We start from the raw sequence: 10,334 nt of genomic DNA, 5'->3' as shown, positions 1-10,334 counted from the left end.
TTAGAGTCCCCAGGTGGTGACTCTACCTGAGAGAGGGTCAGGATGGGGTGGCCAAAGTTCCCTGTGAGCAAAGGTGGCCCTAGGAGGACGCCCAGACTTGCCATCTGGCACCACAGAATCCAGGGCACTCAGCAAAAAAACAGGTGAAATTTTACCTCCGCTGCGTACCTGTCTGGAGTGGACCCTACGGAAATGTTCGACAAACGAGTGACCCTGCCGAGGGTCCCCCCCACCCCCGCATGGAGACCTCACCAGACCCAGGGTGCTATCTTCTCTCCTCAGGACCAGGAAACGCCCCGAGCGGGGCGAGTCAGGAGCTCCAGGGCGGGGCGAGGGCGGGGTCCTGGACCAGAGGGTGGAGACTGATGGGGGCGAAGAAGGTCCGGAGAATGGGGCGGGGCCTGGGGTCCGGAGGCAGGGCCTGTAGCTCGAGGGCGGGACGGTCTCACTGGACTGCCTGGCTTCTCCAGGGAGTTCGGGTGACTTAGCGTTGAATCCGGGAGAGGCTGCGGCGGGGTCTGGGCGCGGATGCTGGAAGTTCATATCCCCTCGGTGGGGCCCGAGGCCGAAGAGCCCAGGCAGAGTCCAGAGAAAGGCCACATGGTGAGCAGTGGATGGAGAGTACGTGCAGGGATCCGCCGAATACCCTCACGACGAGCGCAAAAGGGATCCAGAATTCCAGGCTAGGACATTTGTCGCAAAGGTTTGGGGTTACTTGGCTTTGCCAGTCCCTCAGACGATGGTCCAGGCTCTTGGGTCGCGTAGAGTAGAGGGGAGGGCTGGTCAGCCTTCCTTTTCTTTCAGGTGTGTGTGGGGTGTGGGAGGGGTTTCCCTGAGCGGCGACACGCCAAGTCGGCTTTGTGCCTTTCAAACACCAGAAAGTGGGCGCGTCTCGCGGCGGCACGGGTCCTGGTGCATCCTTTGGACCCGCCGCCCGCGCTCCTTCGCCCGCTAGGTGTTCCAAGTGGAGGTGCTGTACAGTGGACGCAGACACACTGTGCCAAGGCGCTACAGCGAGTTCCACGCTCTACACAAGCGGGTGAGGCGGCTCAGACTACCCATCGATCAGGCTCCAGGCCAGGCCCCTGGGTGGCAGGCGAAAGAGCTCTGGTCCTAGCTTTCGGTTGGCCCCGGGAGGATGCAGGTCATGGGCAACTACCCCAGGGCTGCAGGGCCCCTCGCGGGGAGGACGCAGTGGCTATATCCCAGCTCGGCTTGTCACTGCAGTCCCAACCACCTCTTACCAGCTGTCCCAGGTTAAAGCTTCTTAAAGGCATATAGGGAGCACTGGAGAGAGCCCTCTGATAGACGGAAGGGGCTTGAGGGGCTTGCTGGGATCTCACCTCGCTAACTGATGGACAGATCAAGAAACGCTACAAAGTGCCCGACTTTCCCTCAAAACGTCTGCCCAACTGGAGGACCAGAGGATTGGAACAGCGCCGGCAGGGCTTGGAGACCTATATCCAGGTGTGCACAGGGCACACTTGGTTGCCCCTAGCCTGCAGGACCAGGGATGACCCAGTTAGAGATGTGGGGGCTGCGGGGGGGTGGGGGGCCCCATAACTTAAGAGTTGTTATTCACCACCCCAGGCTCCATGTTTTCAAACAATGATTATAAACTTTTTTCTTTTCTTTTCTTTGTTTCTTTCTCTTTTTTTTAAATAAACTTTTCTATTGGGTTATTTAAAGTTTTGAATACTCCAACAAGTAGACTCACCCCTGGGGTAAGATTCTGTGTGATCTTCATGAGCTGTGTGCGCACTGATGCCACCAACGCAGACAATAGCTAATACTAGACTAGCCTGTCCATTTCATGGGGGTGGGGGGGCTACAGTCTTTGCGGTCCATATTGGGCCATTCCTCAGAAGGACCCTGAGCCTGGTCTAGTACTTGCTTCCACTGCTTTGAAATTAATTATTTTGGAACGATAGTCCTTACATTTTTGTTTGCAACGGGTTGTGCAGTTAGTAGCTGGATCTGATCGCGGGCTTCCTGTCTTTTCTAGGGCATCCTGTACCTGAATCAGGATGTGCCCAAGGAGTTACTGGAATTCCTGAGACTTCGCCACTTCCCCACAGACTCCAAGGCCAGTAGCTGGAGGTAAGGACAGCGGTTCTGCGGTGTAGCACAGGCTCTCATGTCAGCAGCACGAAGTTGCAAAGAGACCCTGAAGGGTCACCTTTTCTCACTTTCAAACGTGGTGGGCCTAGCCTGGTTCTCTCTGACACATGGCTTCCCTCAACTTTCTTGACCCTTGTGGCAGGGCTGGTTTGTTTTGTTTTGCTTTTCAAGACAGGGTTTTTCTGTGTAGCCTTGGCTGTCCTGGACTAGCTTTTTTGTAGACCAGGCTGGCTTGAACTCATAGTGATCCACCCGGAGGGGCTGGGTGTTGGGGTTTTTGTTTGTTTTTCGACCACTTTGGTTGCTCCACGGGCCTCCACCTCCGGAACTGAGCTTGCTACAAAATAGAACAGTCCCCTGGGCTAGTCTGTCTCCACCGCTCCTCACCTCCCCTGGGTACCCTCAAGCAGCTCACAGTGTTTCTCTTCTTTACAGCACCCCAGGGGAACTCCTGCCTAGTGATACCAGGCAAGTTACAGTCCTGCTCTGAAGCCTGCTGCCCCCTGGTGGTTACATGCTAGGAAGCAGGCCAGCCGCCTGTGTCTAGCCCCTTTTCCTTTGTGGGTCCCTGCCCATTTGGTCCTCAGTATCCATCCCGTGTGTCTTTTTGCCTGCCACCTCTCCACACTCAGGGTTCACAGCTCTTTTCTTCCTCACAGCTCACAGCTGCACCACCGGCCGGTCGTTGGCTTCTGTAGGGATCCCTACGTTTACACTCCTGCCCCAGGTGAGACATCCTAAGTTTCTCTGGGCACCTCCCACCTACTGTCCTCTGGGGTCTACCACCTGCTGCTCCTGCAGCCCGCTTTCTAATTTACTTCCTAGGACCTAGTGCAATCCCACGGGTTCACCTGGTGTCTGTCGCCCTCAGGCCTGTCTTCAAAAGCTAATACGAACAGAATGTGGACCAGGAAATGGCAACATTTTGGGTAGACAGCTTTGAGGGCTGCCGGCCCAAGGCCAGGTGTATATTAGCTCCCTCTCCTTCATTTTCTCTCCTACAGAACCTCTCCCAGAAGTGGTGGTGGACGGTGCACTCCAGGGTCTCTATGGCTTCAGCACCGGCCCAGCACCAGCCCAGCCAAAGGCTAACCATCAACCTGCTCCGTCACCAACGGCCTGACTAGCCCAGGCTTTGGGCCACCTGTCAGGACAGTTCTGTGTCTCAGTCCTAGGAGTTACATGTAAGAAACCGAGTCTTCCCCTTGGACTAGACTCAGGTCCAACTGAGGCTGCAGCGTACCCTTCCCCACTCAAGGCTCTGAACTTGGCTTGCACTGCCGGCGGCCCCTGGTAGAACTCAAAATTCTTAAAAGTCTAGGGGTCAAGGCAAAGTCAAGAGAAAGAAAGAGGTGCAAAGTCATTTCAGAGGTAGGCCTAGGAGACTCAGGTGGATTTTGTTGGCCCAGCCTGGCAGCTGACAGAAGCTAGAAAGCCTCTGCCTAATGACAGAGGGTAGCACCCAGGGGCAGGCTTAGGCAGGAACCCAAGGAAGAGGCATGCATCCATCACCACACAGGACAGGTGCTATATACACTCCCAAACACAGCCACACCCAAGTTATTAAAAAAAAAAACCACTTTTTTATTGATCGGCATTGGTAGGAGTTTGATATAAAAATCAGGCCTGTGGAATGCGAGGGGGTGTGGCTGCACCCCATCGGATGGAAGCACTAGGGCCAGGGCGGCATGGAACCCTGTGACTGGCTACCTTCACCCCCGTGAGGGCACTGACAGCTGCTTGGAGCGATGAGTCCCCGAGGCACTCTCTACTCTCTACTCCTTGGCGATGGCAAAGGGTTTGTCCACTTCGATCTTGCCACAGTCTGCGATGATCACGTCCTTCAGGGGCTTGTCCCGACTGTCTGTCTTGGTGCTCTCCACCTTCCGCACCACATCCTTAGACGAGAACAGCAGGAAAGGAGGGGTGGGTTGGGGATCAAAAGGCGCCCGACAGCCCCGTGGATGGCTGAGGAGGATGAAAGCCCATGTGGGATGAACACTGAAACCCAAGAAGCCGAAAGCCCAGGGACTGATGGCGGTGGCATGAAAGCAGGACACGGATGTTGGGTAGCTGACCCAGCACTGCTCAGGTGTCAGAGTCTGAACATCCCTGACTCAGTGAGAGGCTGAAAGAGGACCCTGCAGTTGACAGAGTCTACAAGGTCTTCTGGATGGGTTGTTTGGGGCCTGGAAGGACCTAGGACCTCGGGCGCATGGAGATATGTAGGCTAGGCATCCTGACTGTGGGGCTGGGGCATTAAGCACTCTCATGCAGCCAGCCACATGGACACTTTGAAATGTGGTCCAGCCTGGCCTCTGGTCTCCTGAGTTCAAGTGATCCTCTTGACTCAGCTTCCCCAACAGCTAGGGCCATAGGCATAAGCAAGACACTGGGTCAGGCTGTTTATTCCTGACACTTCACCTCCACTGTGCTAGGCCACAGGTTAGGAAGAGCAGGTGCTGGTCTGACCTGTGGCTTAGGTGCCTTTGGGGAAAAGATTTCCTACTTGAAGCCTTGGCCTGTTCCAGTTGGATCTTTGGTGAGGATCATCAAGGGTTAGGCCCCCACTTCGAAACTTACCATGCCTTCTAGAACTTTGCCAAAAACCACATGCTTGCCGTCTAGCCAGGACGTCTTGACTGTAGTTATGAAGAACTGGGAGCCGTTGGTGTCTTTGCCCGCGTTGGCCATGCTCACCCACCCGGGCCCGTAGTGCTTCAGCTTGAAGTTCTCATCCGGGAAGCGTTCGCCATAGATGCTCTTTCCTGGGAGAGTCAGAGCAGGTCAGTCAAGTGGGCCGATGGTTGGGTGAGGATCTACAGGGCTCAGGCTGTTCTTGCTGGGCTGGGCTTAAGTGGCAAACAAGGACATAAAAGCAGCCTTCCTACCTTCTACCCAAGCTACTGAGACTAAGACCACCGAGAGTCTCTTATGGAGGAACACAAAATAAAAGATGCTTATGAACGTGTGTCACTGTCTGTGTGAGGTACGGGCCCCAATGCCTTTCTATTCACTTGCATGCAAACCTTTGCTCTCAGCACACGTGTGCTCATGCCACGGCTCCTCAGGATGCCTCGGGTCAGGGACTACCCTGGCCTGAGACTGACCAGGAAGATGTGGTTGACTGCTGCAGCTGAGGAGGCGGCAGGCTGCAGCGAGAGGGCTGTTTCCTGCAATGACTCCTGGCTGGACACTGACTGCTAAGACTTCCTATCTGAGAAACTTCCTTGGAAATCTTAGTCAACCATGGGATTTCAATTGCTCCTATTAAAAAAGCCCTTAGTAGGCCGGGGGTGGTGGCGTACGCCTTTAATCCCAGCACTCGGGAGGCAGAGGCGGGCGGATCGCTGTGAGTTCGAGGCCAGCCTGGTCTACAAAGTGAGTCCAGGACAGCTAGGGATACACACAGAGAAACCCTGTCTTGAAACACACAAAAAGAGTTTAAATGGGTATTTTGCATACATGTATGTCTGAGGAGACCAGAAGAGTGTGTCAGATTCCTCAGAAATTACAAATAGTTGTAAGTCATCATGTGGGAATTGAACCTGGGCCTTCTGCAAGAGCTGCCAGTGCTCTGAGCTCTTGGCCACTGGTGTCTGATTTTTGAGACAAGCTCTCACACTGATCGGGCTGGCCTTGAAGCTACTCTGGAAGCTCCTGCCGTAATCTCCTAAGTGTGGGGTTATAGGCACATGACAACACACTTGCCCTGAGTTCTCTACTTTTAGTTCGTGTGTGTGTGCGCGCGCGCGTGTGTGTGTGTGTCTGGGGGAGGATGAGAATAGGTGCACACGCTCACGCCACAGTGTGTGCACAGCAGTCAGAAGATAACCTTGCAGAAGTCAGTTTTCTTCTAGTGTTTGAGACTTATAAATCAGAGTCAGATTATCAGCCTTAGAAGCAAGGACCTGTACCCACTGTGCTGGCCTTTTAAATTTGTTTTTGTTTTTGTTTTTTAGAGTCAGGGTTTCTCTATGTTATCTTGGCTGTCCTGGACTTGCTTTGTAGACCAGGCTGGCCTCGAACTCACAGTGATCTGTCTGCCTCTGCCTCCCGAGCGCTGGGATTAAAGGCATACACCACCATAGCCGGCTAGGCCCTTTTAATTTACTTATGTGTTTGTGTGTAATTCAGGCATTAGAATGTGTGGTACAAACCACAGGTCTGTATCAACAGTGGATGCCTGGGAGAGAGCACAAGTCTACCTGATCCCCACCTCCTTTGCACTGGGCTCCCTTTTCAACAAAGGATGCAGCTAATCTCAGTGCAGGAGAGGAGCGGACCTGCTCGGCCTGCAGAGCTGGAGAAAGAAGATGCCTTGTCTAACCAGACCACCCCACCCTGGGCACCAGAAGTCACCTCCTGTGCCATCTCCCCAGGTGAAGTTACCTCCTGTGCCATCTCCCCGGGTGAAGTCCCCACCCTGGATCATGAAGTCCTTGATGACACGATGGAACTTGCTGTTTTTGTAGCCAAATCCTTTCTGGAAAGAGAGATGAGAAGACCAGAAGGTAGAGTGAGGCAGCAAGCAGATGTCTTTAGAGAAACTCACCCTTTGGTATAGGCTCAAGCACGTCATGTACTGAGTGACAAATACAAAGCGCATACATGTGGAAAAAACCAGATCTCTAGCCTCTGCCCTCATACAATTCCTGAATGATGTAACCCAAGGCCACGAAATGGCTTTCCCTTCTCTGCTCTTCTCATCTTAAGGACAAACGTGAGACCTAGGGATGTATCTCAGCCGCAGTGTTTGTCCTGGCATGAACACAGTCCTGGGTACACAGTACTGTGTAAGCTGAGCATGGCGGCGGCGCTCGCCTGTGAACTCAGCACTCAGGAGGGAGGAGCCAGCGTATCAGCTGCTCAAGATCACCTCTGGCTACTATCAGGTTCTAGGTCAGTCAGGGGCTACGTAAGACGGTCTCAGGAAAAATCAAACAAAATGGACAAAGTTAGAATACAAGCTTCATTAAATAGAACTTATGTTTCCTTACAGGTCTGTCCCGTATTATAGGATGAGCTCCCTTGGGCCCCTTTTCTTCTTTTTCTGTTTTTTTTTTTTTGTTTATTAGTCTGTTTCTAGACAGGATTTCTCGGTGTAGCCCTGGCTGTCTTGGCTGTCCTCAGACTCAGAGCAATCTACCTACCTCTGCCTTTCTGAGTGCCGAGATTAAAAAAACGTGTACCATCACACCCGGCCCTTTCTCTTCTTTTTAAAAATTTGATAGCTGGGCTGGGGAGACGGGCTGGTTAAGAGTTACTGAGTGCTCTTCCAGAGGACCAGGGTTCAATTCCTAGCACCCACGTGGCAGCTCACAACTGTCTGTAACTCCAGTTCCAGGGGATCTGACTCCCTTATATGGACACACATGCAGTCAAAACACCAATGCACACAACGCGAAAAGAAATAAGCTAAACAATATTGGACAGCTCTTATTTAGTTCCAATAGCAGTCACATCTTACGTTCTAAGAACATTCAATTAAGAACTCAAATAAAACCAGACGTCAAAGATTACTCTTCAAACATCAAAGCCAAACAGTGCCGTATCTGCCTATGTTCTCTATAACATAAAACCACATCAGCACCTCAGCAGCCACTGAACCGTTTGGCACAGCTTCCCTAACTGTGAAGCTACCAGCTTTAGCATCTTGAACTATTTTTTCCGCCTGCTATGAATAGCTGCAGGAAACAGCAGGGTTGGGGGAACCAGCTCCATCTTTGTGTGGTGCTAAAATGTGGGCAACTGAGCGTTTGAGTCAGCCATAGCAGCTCCATGGCTGTGTGACTCGTTACAGACTGAACCTGTTTATCCTTAACACACAAACATACTTGGTCCTCAGAGAAGCCAGCTATGGAAGCCACCTGCTTCCTTCCCTACTGTGTGGTGTTGCCTACCTGGGTACCAGCCACTTACCTCTCCTGTAGCTAAGGCTACAAAATTATCCACTGTTTTTGGAACCGTCTTTCCAAACAATCCAAAGGTCACTCGGCCCACAGGTTCATCTCCAATTTGGAGGTCAAAGAATACCTAAGGAGAACAAACAATCCAAGCTCAGCCGTTTAGAGGGGCCTCGGTAGAGAAGGAAGAGCCAGAAGTTATCCTAGGGACAGAGGGAACAAAGCCTAAAACTGTGGCTGAGTCCGATTTTGGCGGCAGCAAAACCCTTGTACAAACTAAGTGAACAGGCTAGAGAAATGGCTCAGCTGCTAAGAGCATCTGCTGTTTTCCCAGAGGACACAGCTTCTGTTCTCAGCACCTAGATGGTGGCTCACCAACATCTGCACACTAACGAAAGCTCTGGACGGTCCCAACCCCAATACTAATGAAATGGTCTTGCCCACGGTAGGCAGGTCACCACTCTTTCCACAGATAACCCCTTTTTAAATTAATTTATTCATATTACATCTCAATGGTTATCCCATCCCTTGAATTTTCTGAGACAGGGTTTTGCTAAACTGTAAATCTCCAGAGGGGCTGGGAGTACGTACATGCCACAGCACTTGCCTTGCTGCTTTATCTCCCACCCTGCCCCATAAGGAATGATTACAGGCTGGCCAGATGGCTTAGTGAAATTTGGTTGCAGCCAAGCCTGAAGACCTGAGGCCCACATGACCGAAGTAGAGAATTCACTCCTGTCAATTGTCATCTGGCCTCCACGGTTGCACTGTGGGACCTGAATCTCTCTCCCCAGGAAATAAATAATCTAACTTTTTTTTTTAAAGTTTACGTTCTCAGACAACAGCAATATGTGCTCTTGCAATGACTCCAGATTATAGAAACAGACATTAAAAGGGGGTATACACACGGAGATGACTATGCTTGCAAGTTTAACTATATTTACTGTGGATGCTACAAAACACAGCAAACTGGAAGTGGCCATAGTAAAAGGTTCGGCAATCGTGATCCTTCACCATTTCCCGGGACTGCAGGGTATGTGCTATGGGGCGGCTCTGAGACTGTCCATAACTGGGCATCCCAGGTCAGGGCTGGGGCTCGAGGAGTCCGGCCCATTCTCTAGTCTGAGTGGGTAGGGCGAGCCTAGCTCCGAGAGGGGCTGAACCAAGGCACCGATGCTTAGGTCGGAACTACTGGGCCGGACCTGCTCGGGCCGGGACCGGACCGCAGGCAGCGGAAGGCAGGCCTCGCCGGGTGAGGGGAGCCCAGACCTTGACTGTGACTTTGGGTCCCTTCTTCTTATCGTTGGCCACGGAGGGTCCCGGCAGCAAAAGGAAGACGATGGAGCCCACGATGAGGGCGGCGGCGAAGAGCACCTTCATATTGCGCTCCGAGAGGCGCAGCATCCACCGGCAGCAGCAAGAGCGGTCGCGGCAGCCCGGACCGGAAAAGGGTGTGGAGGCGCGGCGTGCGCGCGCTGCTGCCCGGGCGCGGGGTGGACCCGGAGCCTCCGTCAGTCTCGCAGCGCGGGGAGCGTGCCGCGTTTCCCCCTGCGCCGCAACGCCGAGTGGTAGGCGCCGCCGCGGGCGGGGCTGCGGGCGGCCGCCACGTTACAGTCCTCTAACTGGATGTGCATCTTGCCCCTCCGCCTATGTCGAGTCGATGCGCGGAAGGCGCCGCTGAGATTGGTCTGAGAAGAAAAGACTACGAAACCCAGCATGCCTTGCGACCAGCCCTGACTACCAGACTTTGTTACCGTGTGTAAAGGCCGGTCACTACCAAATTTGGGGGAGGTCTTTAAACAACAACAACAACAAACTCAACACATTTAACCCAAGTGCCAGGGGTTGAACTTGGCGGCTGAGTTTTACAACATAGCCTTCTATAGCTCCTTCTATAATATTGATCTTGTTTGGGGTCCGGGAGTTGTGGTTCACACTTGTGATTCCGGCCTTTAATCCCAGCACTCGGAGGCAGAGGCGGGGGGATCGCTGTGAGTTCGAGGCCAGCCTGGTCTACAAAACAAAGTGAGTCCAGGACAGCCAAGGCTACACAGAGAAACCCTGTCTCGACCACCACCACCCCCCGCCAAAAAAAAAAAAAAAAAAAAAAAAAAAGAGCAAAAACAAAGTGGCATGTACTTTACCAACCTGGACCATCTTCCCAGTCCCAAAATATTAAAAATAAAAGTTGTGGCCGGGTGTGGTGGCGCACACACACGCCTGTAATCCTAGCACTCGGGAGGCAGAGGCAGGTGGATCACTATGAGTTCGAGGCCACCCTGGTCTACAAAGTGAGTCCAGGACAGC

General features: G+C 52.8%; 2 protein-coding genes across 4 annotated transcripts; one reads left to right on the top strand and one right to left on the bottom strand.

Moving 5' to 3' along the window:
* Positions 1–448: 448 nt before the first annotated feature.
* On the top strand, positions 449–3,675 carry SNX22 (sorting nexin 22). 2 transcript variants are annotated; one of them, XM_084782410.1, is made up of 6 exons: positions 449–603; positions 956–1,039; positions 1,363–1,467; positions 2,006–2,100; positions 2,781–2,848; positions 3,126–3,675. In XM_084782410.1, exons 1-6 carry the CDS (start codon positions 529–531, stop codon positions 3,242–3,244), a joined length of 546 nt encoding a protein of 181 aa, XP_084638536.1. In that variant the 5' UTR covers positions 449–528; the 3' UTR covers positions 3,245–3,675. The 2 variants fall into 2 exon arrangements, with proteins under 2 accessions (XP_084638536.1, XP_084638537.1); XM_084782411.1 differs by having other exon boundaries at positions 2,754–2,848.
* Positions 3,676–3,686: 11 nt separating this feature from the next.
* On the bottom strand, positions 3,687–9,529 carry PPIB (peptidylprolyl isomerase B). 2 transcript variants are annotated; one of them, XM_084782405.1, is made up of 5 exons: positions 9,297–9,529; positions 8,044–8,157; positions 6,484–6,607; positions 4,705–4,889; positions 3,687–4,019 (listed from the first exon to the last, which is right to left on the bottom strand). In XM_084782405.1, the coding sequence occupies exons 1-5, from the start codon at positions 9,429–9,431 to the stop codon at positions 3,897–3,899; spliced, it is 681 nt and encodes a 226-aa protein (XP_084638531.1). In that variant the 5' UTR covers positions 9,432–9,529; the 3' UTR covers positions 3,687–3,896. The 2 variants fall into 2 exon arrangements, with proteins under 2 accessions (XP_084638531.1, XP_084638532.1); XM_084782406.1 differs by having other exon boundaries at positions 6,514–6,607; positions 9,297–9,520.
* Positions 9,530–10,334: the final 805 nt, after the last annotated feature.

Source organism: Acomys minous, assembly GCF_964271855.1.
Source record: "Acomys minous genome assembly, chromosome: 5".
NCBI lineage: Eukaryota > Metazoa > Chordata > Mammalia > Rodentia > Muridae > Acomys > Acomys minous.
This window is presented reverse-complemented; position numbering and strand designations above follow the sequence as displayed.

Bases quoted from the DNA above. Each gene is read 5' to 3' on its own strand.
- SNX22 (XM_084782411.1), top strand. From the start codon at position 529: ATGCTGGAAGTTCATATCCCCTCGGTGGGGCCCGAGGCCGAAGAGCCC. The intron at 604-955 runs GTGAGCAGTGGA...TTCGCCCGCTAG, and splicing joins GTCCAGAGAAAGGCCACATG to GTGTTCCAAGTGGAGGTGCT. The intron at 2,849-3,125 runs GTGAGACATCCT...TCTCTCCTACAG, and splicing joins CGTTTACACTCCTGCCCCAG to AACCTCTCCCAGAAGTGGTG.
- PPIB (XM_084782405.1), bottom strand. From the start codon at position 9,431: ATGCTGCGCCTCTCGGAGCGCAATATGAAGGTGCTCTTCGCCGCCGCC. The intron at 4,890-6,483 runs GTGACTTCTGGT...TGACTCTCCCAG, and splicing joins CTGGGGAGATGGCACAGGAG to GAAAGAGCATCTATGGCGAA. The intron at 4,020-4,704 runs GTAAGTTTCGAA...TTCTCGTCTAAG, and splicing joins GCAAAGTTCTAGAAGGCATG to GATGTGGTGCGGAAGGTGGA.